This window comes from Oikopleura dioica, chromosome 1, assembly GCF_907165135.1.
Source record: "Oikopleura dioica chromosome 1, OKI2018_I68_1.0, whole genome shotgun sequence".
NCBI lineage: Eukaryota > Metazoa > Chordata > Appendicularia > Copelata > Oikopleuridae > Oikopleura > Oikopleura dioica.
Genome location: NC_137291.1, coordinates 3,677,959 through 3,694,307, shown reverse-complemented (window position 1 = coordinate 3,694,307; position 16,349 = coordinate 3,677,959). Strand labels below are relative to the sequence as shown.

The 16,349-nt window shown below is 40.0% G+C and overlaps 3 protein-coding genes and 1 long non-coding RNA gene across 4 annotated transcripts; all 4 read left to right on the top strand.

The window, feature by feature from the left end:
- The first annotated feature begins 633 nt into the window (after positions 1-633).
- On the top strand, positions 634-1,877 carry LOC145711613 (uncharacterized). The gene is made up of 4 exons (XM_081789303.1): positions 634-785; positions 1,287-1,508; positions 1,554-1,643; positions 1,689-1,877. Exons 1-4 carry the CDS (start codon positions 684-686, stop codon positions 1,875-1,877), a joined length of 603 nt encoding a protein of 200 aa, XP_081645429.1. The 5' UTR covers positions 634-683.
- Positions 1,878-3,069: 1,192 nt separating this feature from the next.
- LOC145695456 (uncharacterized) lies at positions 3,070-3,419 on the top strand. Its single transcript, XR_014133727.1, has 3 exons — positions 3,070-3,130; positions 3,178-3,248; positions 3,288-3,419. It is a non-coding gene; the product is annotated as an uncharacterized LOC145695456 (long non-coding RNA).
- A 204-nt stretch (positions 3,420-3,623) lies between these two features.
- LOC145711612 (uncharacterized) lies at positions 3,624-5,874 on the top strand. The gene is made up of 6 exons (XM_081789301.1): positions 3,624-3,875; positions 3,956-4,373; positions 4,512-4,594; positions 4,647-4,797; positions 4,842-5,043; positions 5,550-5,874. Exons 1-6 carry the CDS (start codon positions 3,624-3,626, stop codon positions 5,851-5,853), a joined length of 1,410 nt encoding a protein of 469 aa, XP_081645427.1. The 3' UTR covers positions 5,854-5,874.
- A 2,398-nt stretch (positions 5,875-8,272) lies between these two features.
- Positions 8,273-15,975, top strand: LOC145711611 (phospholipid-transporting ATPase ABCA3-like). Its single transcript, XM_081789300.1, has 11 exons — positions 8,273-8,394; positions 8,998-9,178; positions 9,959-10,206; positions 10,957-11,107; positions 11,244-11,778; positions 11,826-14,099; positions 14,141-14,736; positions 14,777-15,073; positions 15,116-15,365; positions 15,406-15,591; positions 15,639-15,975. Exons 2-11 carry the CDS (start codon positions 9,052-9,054, stop codon positions 15,799-15,801), a joined length of 4,827 nt encoding a protein of 1,608 aa, XP_081645426.1. The 5' UTR covers positions 8,273-8,394; positions 8,998-9,051; the 3' UTR covers positions 15,802-15,975.
- The last annotated feature ends 374 nt before the right edge of the window (positions 15,976-16,349 follow it).

The following is a 16,349-nucleotide window of genomic DNA, read 5'->3' as shown; positions in this document are numbered from 1 at the left end:
CTTAAGGGTGTCAACACTGATTTGACCAATTTCGACCCGATCGTTGTTGAAAGTTTCAACTTGAAACCCATAACTTATGGGCCATAGGGTATTGATATCTCGAAGTCGCTGGGCCATTTGGGCTATGGGGTCCTCTCAGCCAATCAGAAGCCAGTATTTATCATCTCAGCCAATCAGAAACGAGCAAGCCCCCCAAAAAGCCCTTCCCAATTCCATCATTTTGATTCCGCAAAAAAAAGCTGGCTCGGATTTTGGGTGAACATCGACTCGACTCCAGCTCGCACAACACTTGGTGAGCTCAATAATGCATCGTTTATACAGGCACAATTTAGTACCTGCGAATTACTTATTCAGAATACTCAAGGGAAACCACCGCAACATAGCTAATTACTATCTTTGGATTAACATTAATTTATTCTGCTAAGAGTCTCTCTTTTTGCTGCTAAGGTGGCACTTTTCTAGTCTAAATAGAATAGTTAAATACTAAATTTGAACATAAAATTGAAATAATTTATTAAGGAATAACAACGGTTTGGACTATTTCATCGATGAGTAGCTCAGGAACGGTTCTAGAGCTCTCTTTTCTTGGTGATTTTGGACGAAAAAAGCGCTCTAGAACCGCTTTAAAAGCGGCAAGTTCACTGCCAAAGGTTTCATACGTCAAAGCGATCGACATCTGGCTAATGCTCTGTCTCACATACGTTTTCGCGGCTCTGCTAGAATTTGCGTGCGCCAATTACTTATCCAGACAATCCGAGGGGATACTTTATGGCAGGAAGCTCAAGGTGAGATACAGGATGATCCGTCAATTATCGCATCTGACGTACCTAGCTGAACCAACCTAGCGATGATACAATTAGACATCATGTTCAATGTAAAAAGGCTCATGCATTTCAATATGCTAGGAATGACATCATTGAACTTGTTTGAACGAAAATTATCATTTTCAAATGAAGAATTATATTTTTCAAATGCCTTGGGGGTCCATTAAGGCTGAAACCCTTATTTTCCAGAAGCTTCCTTTTCAATAAAATTGGATTAAATGAAGCCTCTGTAAAGATTAAGGGTGGGATGAAGTAAGCTCATTTGAATAAAAGAACATAAATGTCTTAAATTCAAAGTCTTACTGTATGTAACTGTCAGATATAAAACGTCACCTATCTTTTGAGATGGCTTCCTTTGCCCTTATCTTGACCGTTACCCTTATCCAATTTTTTGTCATGAGGCCCCTTGAGGGTTAACCCTAACCCTAAAGAACCATTCGTCTTTTAACAAGTTTGTTCTAGCTAAAACATATTGACCGCCTAATTCGACGAATGATATCTTGCCACTCCCACTCTTCAAAAACCAGCATCAAGCAATCTTCAGTCGAGAGAGTTGAAAATGAAAATGGAAGAGGTCCTCGCGCCCAAACTCAAACGCGAATGATGATTATGATGAATCCGTATCCAGACTCAGAGAAGCAGGGCTACCAGACGAATGGGATCAATCAAGTAGTCAGGAAACTGGTGAGTTATTTGGACAAAAAAGGGGGTGATTAAACTTGCAATAAGCATGCTCCAAAGAGACATAGGACTGTTCCTGCGCGGCCTGTCAAAGAGATTCTAGAGGACACCCTTAAGGAAGACGTACAAGCTTCAAATGTAAGCTCAATCCATAAACTATCCAAAACTCGATTTAAAATTCAGTATTATCGCACAATGGCAAAAAGCCTTGACCGTACCTCTCGATTGCTCTTCCCGCTTTCGTTCGGCATTCTGTCACTGATCTACTGGAGCTATTTGTTCTACACGGACAATTTTGAGAAAATACTCGAGCTGACGGGTGGCACGGACACGTACCAGGCGTATGGCGTGGAATCGGAGAAAGAGCTTTGAATAAAGAAAGAATTGAAATGAACTGCCGTGTAAATAAAATTAGACATCTTCTGTTTCTTCTTGAAATTATTTAGATATAGGATCGTTATTTTAATATTCAATTGAAAGGGGCTATAAAACCTTTTTACAGTGAAAACCCATTTTAAGGCCGGCCCTTTTAAGGCCACTTTTTCGGAAAATCTCCAAAATCTGTCGTCCTCAAAAAATCCATTTTAAGGCCACTTTCTTTCAATTTCTATTTAATATCTGATTATTCGACTGCGGGATGTCTTGTGTTTTATCCAGAGTTGGTAAAAATGATAATTTTTATTTCTCTTTTTTTGTACTCTATGATGATTTTTTCTCGAATTTTTTAATTGACGATGATTTCTTACGGTCCTCTTTAAATTTTGACTTAGATTTGAGTCCAAGAGTTCCAATCTATCATTAAATAGGTGTGTATAAACACGCAGACGAATTTACAGACCATTTTTCTATCGAAAAAGCTCAGTAATTGTCTTCTTCACGTCACTATTCTTTGACGTCTTCACTTGAATCTCTTCATATCTTTTTTCTTAGCATTTGTCATGTTTATCTTTTTTCAGACGTGTTTTTCGAATATTATTTTTGAAATAATGAAAAAAATAATCACCTTGAGTTCAGTTAAAAGGACACATTTGGAAAAAGTCCATGATTTATACTTTCTTCGAGCGAGAGAAATATGCGATAACCCTATAACCCTCATTCATCATTTTTTATCCAAAGAATGGAAAAAATTTGTTGTCATCCGACTCGAGACAAAAAAATCCAATTTAAGGCCACTTTTGAAATTCTCTGTCATCCGAAAATCGGCCTTAAAATGGGTTTTCACTGTATTTTATGAATAATATAATGATTACTATGAAAATAATCAATGAATTTATAAAATATATTTTTTTTAAATTATTAAAATTAGAAATTTTATTATCATAAAAAATAAGATTATTTTTTAGAATAGTTATTTGAATTTTATTAATTATAAAGAAATAATTGATATTTATTATATTTTATTCAATATTGAGGGGAGAGCCTTATTCATGTGAAACTCCTTATCAGAAAGCAGAGAAACCTCAGATCCTTGATAATCTTTCAGGATGCTCATAACAAGAGTTTTTCCTCAACTTTTGTTCTTTTCCATCATTTCATTCGTGATCTCAAGAGAAAGAAAAGGGGAAAGATGGAGGCAGGACGAAATTATGATGAGTTTATCGAGAACGCTCGATTCATCATTAACGGTTTGAATTTTTACAAGCACAAGAAATATTTTCTTTTTCAATTTTAGCGAGCAGAAGACTTTCCAAAGTGGAAAAAACTCTCCGAAATATTGACTCAGCCAACCGTGAAATCAACAAGGTACGCCTAGATCCAACAATAAAAGAAAATTATCAATAGGAGATCAACAAGAAGCAGAAGAAGTACTGGCATCTAATTGATCTCAAAAACGAAAAAGAAGATCATCGAGTCCGACCAGTTGATGTCGACGAAGATCTTTGGCAACGATTTCTTGCTTTTGAGGCGTTTGAGAGAGAAACGAAGCTTTCCAGCTTTATTGCTAAAAAAATTTGAAATGAAAATTTGAATAAAAAATTATCGGATAATTATTATCCTTCTCACATTGCCTTTTTTCGTGGCGAAAGAGTCGCTGCGTCACCGGTACCGGAGCACCGATCGGTCGACTGCCGGTTGAGAAATAAACACCACCCTTTTTTCTCTATTTCTCGAAAAAAAATGACAGGCGAAGTTCGTCAGAGAAAAAATGTGGAAAAGGTTGAGAAGAGCGATGAGAAAAAAGTCGAGGCTAAGTCGAGAAAACGGGTGATTCGAAGAGTTCTTCCCTGGTGGACAATGGCAGTTACGCCGTTTATCGCAATGTCGGTTGTGACCGGAATCGACTCGTTTTTGGATGGACAGATTTCCGGCTTGGAGGGGCAGGTGACTCGGGTGGAGCTGATGCTGAAAGGAATGAATGAAGTTTGGCCGGTTGAAAAAGCTGATAGGAAAGGGTTTTGCCTTCATTCAAAAAAGGGAGAATTTTGATTGGCTGGCAGCCGAAATTCAAGACTCCTATTGGTCAAAATTATTCTGTTTATTATTCGGTGGAAAAACTCTCGAAAAGATTCATCGCCGAGTTCAAAAAGCTCAACGAAACGCTGCAAGTCCAGAAAAAAGACCTGATGGAATACATCAAAGGCGAATTCACCGAAATCGGCGACCCAGGAGGAATCATTCTTCAGATGGACCAACTCCTCGAAGACTTGCGAACGATCAAGACCCAGGAAGACGAGCGCTTCAAAATCGTCAAGCAAGCGAAAGAAAAAATGGACGGAGCGCCAAGTCTGATCTCCCAACTCAAACAGCACGAAGAAGGGATGAGAAAATCGACGAAACAAATCAAAGAAATTTACGACGCGCATTCGAAGTTTTTTGACGAAAATGAGCTAGGACAAGGATACATTAATTTGACAGAACCGATCGAGGGTTTGCAAGGAAAAGTAAAAAGAGAAATTTTTCGAGAAATTTTCGAGATTTTTTTCGAATCATTTCTCTCGATTCTGAATCGACGATTCATTTGAGTAGAATTATGAATTAAAATATTTCTTTTTTACTCTATCGAAGATGAAATCACAAAAGTCTTGAACACCTGCCGAGAAATCGGAGCCCAAAGATTCATCGCAAATGAATACCTCACTTTTTACAAGGTACGAGTCGCCTAATTCTGAATTAGTAATTCATCGAGCTCAAATATTTTAGAAAAAAATGGATGAAGCATTCGACAAAATCAAGAGCGGAAAATTCAATTCCATTCCTGACCCAGTTGCTCAGACCGAAGATCTCAATCCTTATTTTGACCGATATGTCGAGGCGAAAAAGGAGTTTTTGAAATATCACAACTTTACCCAAGGTACCCGTTTTTCGTGAAACCTCAGCTCTAACCTCCGCTCCTAGACATGCGGGATCGAATCGAGCACATCGCAATCAACGAGAAGTTCACGAACAATGAGCGAATTCGACTTGCTGATACTTTTGGCACTCCTACAGAATACTTTGCTTTGGTGAAAAAATTGATGGAGTACCAGGAACTCAAGCCAATGTCCGAACTAATTGTCGAAGCAAAGGGCACTGAGAAAACGATAAGAGATATGTACAAGTAAGTCTTCTTTTACAATTTTCCCTTGGCTCAGAGTTGCAAATATTTTGAGCTAGCTGAGCAGTCTGAGCTGTAGCTCAGCTTAGCAATTTTTAGGTGAGGGTCAGCTCAGCTCAGCTTAGCTCAATCTCTCTTCGAAAAGAGCCAGCTAAGCTCAGCAAGCTCAATTTCGACCTAAGCTCAGCTCAGCTCAGTCTATTGAGCTGATCAAGATCGAACCATTTTTGCTCAGCTCAGCTAGCTCAGCTTGAAAAATTGTCAGCTTAGCTTAGCTACCTCAGCTCGAGAAATTGTCCTAAGCTCAGCTCAAAAATTTTCAGATAAGTTCCAGCTCAGCTCAATTTTTTTTGAAGAAAACGAGCTAAGCTCAGCTTAGCTCAGTGGTTTTTGAAAGAGGTCAGCTCAGCCCAGCTCAGCTCAATTTCGACCTCAGCTCAGCCGGCTCAGCTCAGAAAAAAATTTTCAAAAATTTGTAACTCTCCCTAAACTTAACAATTTCGTTTCAGAACCAACTGTGGTCAACATACAGAAGCGTTAATCCAATCCTACACCCGTCAAATCCACGAACTCGGGGCGAAAATCGACAAGGCTGTTAAAAAAGCAAACGAGTTCGACTTCAAAGCCAGCTTCGATGAAAAACTAGTCTTCGAAGTGAAACAGCGAGAAATCGGTCTTGAAAGATTCATAAACAAACTCAAGGCGCAAATTATCGTTGCTGAAACTGCAGCTGCGACAAAGTACTACAATTTTATCAAGAATCAAAAGGCGACGCTGACGAAAAAGAAATCAAAGCTGAAATTTGTCAATTAAAATTTTTTCATGAAAATAAAAAAAAACATTTATTGAAGCAAATCAAAGCAGGTCGCAGAATCCATGCTCGTTCATCCATTCCATAAACCAAACATGAGAAAAAGCAAGTGCAATTGTTATGATCATGAATCCAGCATTCAACGAGCAGAATTTTTTGAGGCCGTTTTTGTTCTCCTTTTTTTTGGTCCCGAATTCGCCCAAAAATAAATTCGTCAAGAAAAAATTATTGGACCATTTCCTTTTCTAGCTCTCTTTTTCGATGTTCTATCGCTTCTTGCTGATATTCTAGCGGTAGATTAGCAATTGCTGGGTCCACTTGAAGCTCAATTTCCGATGGACTGACTTTCTGATCCGGCCAGCAGCAAAGCCCGATCAGGCATTGAATGAAGGAAATAGTTCCAGAGACGAGAACGATCCAAGCAGTGATTCGACCAGCTTCAAGAAGAGTCAAAACGGTTTGCCACTCGTATGAGTCGTTGTACAATGCGGTGATAATAAAATTTGAATCTATCAAGAGCTTTGAATATTTTCAAAAAAAAGACAAAAAATCTGATAAAAAGAGAAAACTGTCCTAGAAAGAAAAGAATGGACGTTATAAACGCCAAGGAGTACCAAAGAACCCTTGCACCCCGATAGTCGATTTCCCAAATAAAAATACAAATGCTTGCAATAGCCAAGGTCATTGAAAGCCAAGGAAGAGACACTGCGAAACTCAGCGCGAAACACGAGCTTGGATCAATTGTCCACCAGGTCAAAATGCTCCAACCTCTTCTTGGGTCGTTCTCTGGATATCCGTAAAAATCGTTTTCTAACGGTATCATTATTTTATGTTTAAAAAATTAACGAAACGAATATTCAAGAGCTCGTTAGATACATGTGTCAATATTTATGATAGTTACTAAGGCAAATACCCCTCGCGCGACAGAAATGATTTTAAATTCCTACAAATATTACTAACAAGGATATCATATAAAAAAAAAACTATATTTGAAGATAACACTCTCTTCGTACTGGAAACTCTGCTTTTTTGGAAACCCCTAACCCTAAACCTAACCAAGGGGCTATGCCCCCCACCCCGGGACCACAACTTAGACCTAAACCAGGGTACTTCGCCCCCGCACCCCTCCCCTTTAGATTTCCCAGCCCCTAATCCTAACCCATGGAGAGTCAAGCCTGAAAAAAAAAATATGAGAACGAAGTGGTGCGTACTGGTTTGCATGAGTTTCCGAATCGAAAGTTATTCTTTCTTCTGGAATGTTCTTCCTTGCCTGCATGTTTGAACAAACTCCAAAAGTGAACTCGTCTGCAGAAAAGTTCACATGCTGAAAAAATACGATTTCAAGGTCGGAAAAAACCACTTGGAGTTCCAGACTTGCGACAAAATTGTTTTGTAAATATGTTTTGGCTTATAATCTCGCATAAGTCTGTATTGATCTGTTTCCTCGTTCAGCGGCTTCGTCCGACAGTAGACGAGTGCACACGAGTTCAGATGAATTCAGCCGTATATTATTTGCACAAGCCTTATGCCATAAGGCCATTTTATTACATCATTTTTGCATGAACTAGAGTTCATTCAAACAAGTTTACTTTCGCCTATTTTTCGGAGCTTAGAACCATCTTTGGAATTTTTATTTAAAAAATTTGGGAAAAAGGGGACAGAAAAATTAGACCGAAAGACAGATCAAACAAGTTAAGAAAGTTCAAACTCCGAAATAACTATGTCGAGGACAAAAACAGCGACGTCTGGTGGTGTCTAACAGCTATTATTCGCGATCAACGGCACAGAAAAAACAGCTTCATGCCAGATTTACCTGTCTGTCGGTCTATTTATATGCTTTAGAAATTCTCATCGAGAAATTACCCAAATCAATGTTAATTTCATGAATTCAATTCCCCCGAAAATGTGTTTTTTTTAACTTTGTAGATTCAAATTTTCGCTCGAGCATTGCTCAGATCCCACTCAAACCTCGCTCGTATCCCGCTCAAATCTCGCTCAGATCTAGTTCAAATGTCGCTCCCTCGATCGCTTGAACCTCGCCCAGTCGATGATCAAAAATTCTCGCTCAGCTACTCGCTCGCTCAGCCCTCGCTGAAATCCCGCTCGCTCAAATCCCGCTCGCTCAAATGCAGAATATTTTGGCCAAAATCGTAATCCTGCTTCTTATCTTTCTTAATCGATTGAGTTGCTTATAAATTGCCGTTTACTAAAAAATGCTTGTTGGTCTTTGACTCTCAGACAGTCTCCAAGGAAGTCATCTGATCTCCTGCAATTTGATTTCCCGACTTTGCCCGAGGAGATTGTATAACAAAATCATCAAAAATATCAAGACTAAAGACCCTGGGCCAGAGTTCATTTTGGTTCAATTTTTGTCCAGCTGTCCTCCGTGACCTTTTTATAGCTCGCGTTGATTGGAGGACAGTGAGTTTATCGAGCACTGTAGTTCGGTCGAAATAAGGCGAGATATTTCGTCGCCGATCCCGATTTTTGGCGATACAAAAAGAGACTTAACGAAAATGACGATTTCAATCAAAAGATAAAAGGTATGAAACATAAATAATTATTCATCGACTCGATTTTTATAAAACAAATTATCAATAAGAAATAATTTTCTATCATGGATGTTACATAACACAAATTGGCAATTGAGTTCGAAACTGTCTCAGAGACTGATGACTTTTTTCATGCTGACTTTGAAAAATATAGTCGCTAAATAAAATATACATTAAATAATTATTTTACAACTCGATATGAAATTTTACGTATCATTACGTGTCTTTAATGTTATTCGAATTCGAGTGAAGATAATCAAAAATATTTTAAAATAATCGTTTCCATAAACTTTATTGTGATTGCTGACTCTTTTTTGAGACGAAAATAAGAGATGATCGTCTTGCAAAAAAAACATCGAGAGAATAAAAATTATAGAGAAAATTGAATGCCGCATAATTTATCGTAAAAAGATCATAATTTTTTTCTTTTTGTTTATTCATGCCAAAGTCTACCACCTTCGCTGCTGACCTCAGTTGACTGAATTGACTTTTTGCGAGTGGCGCTCTCTGTCTCAATGTCAAACAAACTGCGCCGCTAAAAATATCCATAAAAGACAATTTTCGTACGATTTTTTTATCCTCTTCTTGTTTTAGAAAACTGAACGAAAAAAAACTTGCAAGAGAAGAAGAAACCAGTACTCACCGAAGATGAGTCAAATGAGGCTCTTTTTGAAGCTCCTCTTCGACATACAATGGAACAACAAAGGCAGTGCGATGATGTTTCTTTTGATTCCAGTGTTGATTGGGTTGATTCTTCAAGTTGGCAGATATTTCGGTAAGATTGTCGAACGGATAATGAGAATGGTAGTCTTCTCCGAATAAGAAGCCCTTACAACTAGATTTTCCCATATAAAAATATTTTTTTTAATTACGGCAAAATCGCTAATCTGTTCAATAGGACCTGACTTTGAGGGTCTTTGTGTCTATAAAAGTCAGACATTCTAAGTAGAGCCTCACATAATAACAGCCAGTTTCTCGATTTCGAGACGCTCAATAATAAATGGTGTTCAGCTTTACAAAAATGTGAATGAAATTTGTTTTCTTATCACGTGACTCGAGATATTCGAGGTCGAAAATGTGCGAAAATCGAGAATTTCGTAGAGATGAGTTGCTTCTGAGCCTTATTACTCAAAAATTTTATCACTCAAGCCAATTTCGAGGGAGATGTTCCTTGATCCAAGATGTTTCTATCTAAATATGAAGAGAAAAATTAAAAATCTAAGATTTTCTTGTCTGTAGCGCCGGTCAAAAATCGGTTATTTTCGAAAAAAGCTGTTTCTACCCCCTTAATTCATTCATCGCGATTTTGGAGAATGGAAAAAATTGATACTTTCCATTGAATACTGTGTTGTCTACGCTCTGCATAATCATGTTTATTTGTGAAAGGTTAACCTCTCCTGGCGAGTTCAAATTTTATCATGCAATGGAGAGCATGCGCAAATATTGTCCTTTCTGAGATAAAAAAACGCTCATACCAAGCGTCTACGGTCTCCTCACCACGACAATTTTATTGTTTACTTCTCATGACATCCAATTTTATTACATTCAATTTAAGTGCCTGTATCTCTCCAAGACGAACAATCCTTCGATTCATTCTCCGTCCAAAAACTCTACACAAAAAATTTCAAATCCTCGGACACCTTTGAAGTCTTCTACTCCCCCGTCAACGAGGAAACCAAGTTTCTCATGCAAAAAAGCTGCGACGAGCTTCGACAAAGCTTCGTCACGTACGACTGGTCTGGCAAGAAAAAATACAAGAAAGGATTTAACCCGCGAGGATTTGACGACGAAGCAGCTCTAGAGGTAAGTGTTGAAAGGATCAAAGAACCATAAATTTAAACGGGTCGGGCAAGTTTATGGCCAAGGTTGAGTGACAATGGGGTAACCCGTTCTTAGCTAATCTCGGTCTTTTATAGGCTGAGAAAAAGCAAAGGGTAATTGGGTACTTTTCTAAATTAAAGGCTTGTAATCTTTGAAGTATATAACAAAAGTGGGAACTTTTTGGGGAGGTGTCAGAAATCGACAAAAAAATCCCGACAAATTTTGAATTGAAATTTTCAACCAATCAGAAGCCTGGATTCGGCGAACTGGCCAATCAGCAGCCGAGTAGCCGCCCACGCAAAATTTGTCGAAATTTTTGTCGGTTTCTGTCACCATCCCGACTTTGGGGTCCATTTTCGATGAAGGATTAATTGTTGACAACATTTCATAATAAAATTATATTGACACCACGGTGACCTCAAAGAGAAGGTTTATGGTTCATTGCCATCTTGAGATTGACTTATCGTAATAAAACATTGATTTTAAATCAGTCAAGTACGGACTTTTGACCTTGTGTAACTTTGGCTGGGAAGATTATATAATGCAAATTTCGAAAATTATTCGGGTTCAAATGATATTTCATAACCTGAACTCAGATAAACTGATCTCTCAAATACTTTGCCCGCAAATATTCCCCGCCCATCTCGAGTCAGTGAATTTGTGAATTAATACAGCTTATGCAACCGGGATACCAGACATTTGCCAAATAAGCGTAGTTAATATTTTCTTCAGGAAGCAGCGGTAAATCAAACGAATCTCCTGGCCGGAGTTGTGTTCAAAAACGTCGATGTTGGAAGTGTCGACTTCAGCTATAAAATCAGACCGAGAGCGGAAGCAAGGACTGTCACCGGACTGGGAAGGTCAACACTTGGGTGGCTGACAGGTTTGTGAACTTTGTTGATTGAGCCTCTTCGCGAACTTACCAGTCCGTTACTTAACGAGTCCAAAATTACCCGTATTCTAATAACTGGCCACCCAGTTTTGAATTAGTTTATCGAAATAACAATATTTTTTCTCAGCGAATCTGATTCCCACCAGATCTCGATTATCACCAAATGGCGGTGTTTCGACACCCTTCAAGTCTCCTTACGGCGATGCTCCATACTACTATAAAGAAGGCTTTCTGACTCTTCAGCACTACCTCAACGAGCACTTTATCGACCTCGTCGCTGAAGCAAGAAATATCACGAATGATAATTTCAAATCACAGAACCACGTCTTGAACCGATTCCCCGAAGAAAAAGGCCTGAACGATCCTCTCGCTGGAATTCTAGAGCAGCATTTGAGCTTCATCATTCTTCTCGCCTTCTGCTATCTCGGCCAGCAAGTGGTCAAAAGAATCGCAAATGACAAGGAATCGAGACTGAAGGAGTACATGCTCATGATGAAGCTTGGACGAGATACTCTTTGGAGAAGTTACTTTCTTTTCTACGCGATTCTAGCGCTTCTTTCTTCATTCGCTTTTACGGTGACGATTTTTCTTCCGATTTCTGGAAACGCTGTCGTGACTTTTTCGAGCTTCTCGGTCATTTTTGTATTCTGCTTTCTTTACTGGTAAGTCGCAAAAATCTTCTAGGAAATCAAATTCAGTCGAATTCTAGCTGCTCCCTGATCACCCTTAGCTTCCTCACGACAGTCTTCTTCTCGACTGGGTCTGCCGCTTCAGCTGCTTCAACCACCATCGTCTTCTTTCTCTTCATCCCTTATTCCTTCATCGCCATGAACAAAGCCAAAGTCTTCACCCCCCTCGTTAAGCTTCTCAGTTTCTCCTCCCCTGTCGCTATGAGCGTTGGCTGCTCTATAATCGCGTCAAAAGAAGTCGATGGCGTTGGTGTCACGTGGGAAAATCTCGCCGATCCTGTCAGCTTGGTCGACAATGATTCGATGAAAAATGCATTCTTCATGCTCATTTTCGACACGATCTTGTACTACTTACTCGCTCGATATCTCGACATGGTCTATCCAGGAAAATACGGCATCGCAAAGCCATGGAATTATTTCTCAAAAATCAAGTCGAAGGCCTCCGAAATCTTAGCCAAACCAGAAGATCAGCCGAAATCATCTGGAATCGTCGTCGAAAACGTCGAAAAAACCTTCGCAATTAGCAACTTTGGCATTCGAAAAGCGCTCGACGATGTGAGTTTCAAATGTCCGCAAGATCAAGTGACAGTATTACTCGGTCCTAATGGTGCTGGCAAGAGCACCTTGATGAATATCATGTGCGGAACGATCAAATCCGACGCAGGAAGTGTCGAAATCGACGGTTTTTCGATGGAAAACGAACCCGAACAAGCGAGAAGATCACTTGGAATGTGTCCTCAGTTCGACATTGTCATCGAAGGCCTCACTCCTCTTCAGCACCTGCTCTTCTTTGCACAGCTTAAAGGATCTGGAAAAACAGATGCTGTTGAAGAATCAGAAAATCTTCTTGCAAAAATGAAGCTAGAATCGAAGACAAACACGGCCGTGGAAGACCTATCAGGAGGAATGAGAAGAAAGCTAAGCCTCGCCATCGCTCTGTGTGGCGGGAGCAAGGCGATTGTGCTTGATGAACCAAGCTCTGGGCTCGATGTCGTTTCTCGATCGGAAATTTGGGACATAATTTCTTCTTACTCATCCGGCAAGACAATTCTTCTATCGACTCATTACACCGACGAAGCGGAAGCCTTAGCGGATAACATTGTCGTCATGGCCCAGGGAAAAGTCCTCCGAGCCGAGTCGGTCAGTCAATTGAAGTGCTCAACGAGATCTGGTTTCCTCCTTTCAATTTCGCTTCTCAACCCGATTTCTGCCGATGTTTTTGCAAACTGGCTCAAGGAAATTCATACAGAATCGAAAATCATGGAGCAATCTGGAACCCAGTTATCTGTGCTCCTCCCAAGGACCCTCAACCCAACAGTTTTCTTCTCCGAATTGGAGACAAGGAAGACTGACTTAGGAGTATCCAGCTTTGCCATTAATGATGAAGGGCTAGAACAGACCTTTATCAAGATTTTGAACGAAAATGCTCACGAAAACTTCTTTCTCAAAAAATCGAAGAAAATGGCCGAAAATGAAGAGACAACAAAACTCATCGTTGATCCCTTTCTGAAGCCGTCTCTTAGTGGCGTTTCACTTTGGTGGGGTCAAATCGTCGGCTGCCTGATGAAGAACTTCTTTCACTGGAAGAAAAACTGGAAGATTTTCCTTTGCGAATTGCTCGTTCCCGCCCTGATGACGTTCATCTCGATCCGGCAAATTGTTTCGGCTCCTGAAGGTCGATACTCGCCCGAAGTAAGATTTGATATTGGCGAGTACTCGAGACGGGGGATTGCCCAAGTTTCCAGCTTTTCTTGGAATTCGATCAAAAAAGAGACGGAGGAGCATATTCTGGCTTTGAATCCGAAGACACTTGCCTTTGGATTGAGCACTTTTGACGGCTCGAAAAGAGAGGTAATCGGCTGGTTCAACCCGCAAATGTACCACTCTGCTCCTGCAGCGCTAGAACAAGTCTCAAACTTTCTCATCAGCGAAATGCTCAACGAGACTCGATCTGATTTCATCCAAGCGAGCAATCACCCCCTCCCCATGGCCGAAACCCTCCTCTCCGAACACGCGAAAAACGACTTCAATCTCCAAGCAATGACGCTCGTCTACAACTTGATTATCGGAGTCATGGTCATGTTTTCTGCCTTTTCCTTGCTGCCAGTGAGAGAAAAGAAATGCGGAATGAATGTTTTACAGACGTGTGCAGGAGTTTCTCAGAAGATTCGATGGACCGCGCAGTATTTTTGGGATCTTACGACTTGTATTCCTTCGATCTCTCTTGTCCTCGTGATTTTGTTGGCCTGCAGAGGGATGGATGTCATCCAAGCTTTTGTCGACCACATGGGTAAGTCTCAATCAGGTCGAGAATCTTCCTTGATTCCGATTTCAGATGTCCTCATTGCGATTTTCGGCCTTTTCTCCTTCGCCCAGCTTCCAATGGTCTACCTCTCTTCCTTCCACGTCAAAGATCCTGCTTCCTCAATCTGCTTCAATGTCAACCTTTCCGTCGTCTTCACCATGTGCACCTTCCTCAGCGTCACTTTGGTCCGCCAATTCGACACATTCGAAAAAGCAGAAATGATCAACAGCTGGTTCTTGTGGTTTCCCCGCATTGCTTTGCCATGTCGATTTTTGACCTGTATTTCAACGCGCAAATGGGCAAGACTTGCGAAAACAAGGGCTTCCAAAAGCTCTGCGATTACGGAATCCTCCCTTATGTAAAGAACCCCTATTCGTTCGAAAACGGCGGCGTGGGAAAATATCTGGTCGCTTTTGGCTGCCAAATTGCTTGCTTCTGGACAGTGCTGATGATTTTACAGATTTTTGATGAGATCGATGTTCGAACTTTCTTGAAAAGAGGGTTGGCCAAGCTGTTTCGACGAAATCAACGAAGAGAACTAGAAAATGGAAAGTTGAATAACTGTCGCGCGAAATTGGTTGTTGATGATTTGCACAAGAATTATGGGAAATTCAAGGCTCTCAAAGGTAAGAAAAGGGAGAAAAAATGATGGGAAAAAATTTTCAGGAATCAATTTCGACGTCCAGCCCGGCGAATGCGTCGGTCTTCTAGGAGCCAATGGTGCAGGAAAATCAACAACCTTCAAGATTCTCACTGGCCAAATCCAACCGAATATCGGCAGCGCCCATGTTGATGGATTCGACGTTTCAACGCAAAAATCTCGTGCTTTGGAAAAACTCGGCTACTGTCCCCAATACGACGCGATTTTGAAGCAACTCTCGCCAAATGAAGTTTTGAGAATTTTCGCGAGATTAAGGGGCGTCGAGGCGAAATTGATCGATGCTCTTGTAAGATCACTAATTGGTAAGAAATCGAACTAAGAAATTTTCTCAACAAAAATTCTAGAGCTGCTTGAAATCAGCGACTACAGCGACCAATCCCTGTCCGAGCTCTCCGGTGGAACAAGAAGAAAAGTTTCCGTGGCATTGACGATTATTGGCGATTCGCAGACGATAATTTTAGACGAACCAAGCTGCGGATTAGATCCTAAGTCGAGAAAAGAGCTAAGAAACGTGATCAAAACATTGCTTGAGAAGGGAAAATCCGTGCTTTTGTCAAGTCATAGTATGGAAGAATGCGCTGCTCTTTGTGAAAGGTACCGTTGTCAAAGGCGACAGGATATTGATGAAATTAAGGATGTGTATCCTGAATAAAGGAAGCCTAGCGTACTTCGGAAAACAACAAAACTTGAAAGATCATTTTTCTCGACATCTTCACGTCGTCGTTGAAATCCACGAAGAATCAAGGAGCAAAGTCTTGGCTGGACTCAAAGAAATCGATGAAAACATGACCTACTCCACAGCTGGAAGCAATATGATCAGGTTCAACTCCCCTTGTGGTCCTTTTTTTCTTATCAATTTTTTTCTAGAGCGCTTATCGACAAAAATGTCCCACTGAGTCAACTATTCGGCTTCCTTGAATCCGCCCAGACCGAGAAACTACTCACTAGCTATACCGTCCGAGAAACCGCATTGGAAGACATCTTCCACGAAATTGAAAACTCTGAAAGTGCCATAACAGAAGCTGTTTGAAGAAAAAAATCTGCTTGAAAAGCGGAAATTTTAACAACAGCTTCTTCTATTTTGTCTGTTTATTTGTGCTTAGAATATCAAATATTTTTATTATGCTGCCAGAAAGTAGATTTTCTACTGTTGTCTTTACTGTATAGAAGGTTAAATACAGATAGATTGAGATTGAGCTTTCTTTATTTACAGTAAATAAGAGTTTATGACAGTAAACGACTTGAATTCACCGACAATCGTTGATTTCAAATTCTAGCCAATCAGGAGCCTGAAGGGATCCGATGAGCGTTGGTAGCTTAAAACACTCTGATTGGCTTGGAACACGTTTTTTTTCTGATTGGTAAGAATTTTAAATCAAAATTGATCAGTAATTTTTTGTCGTTTTCTGTCAAAAAATTTGTGATTCTTGAATTTTTTTTTCGAGAAATTTGGCGCTGAAATCTAAAAAATCAAGTCGTATGTAAAATAAACCCCACCTTATTTATTCTTCGCCGCCATTTTCACATCCCTCGTGAGTTTTTTCATCCGATCAAATCTCTAAATAACATTTTAGAAAC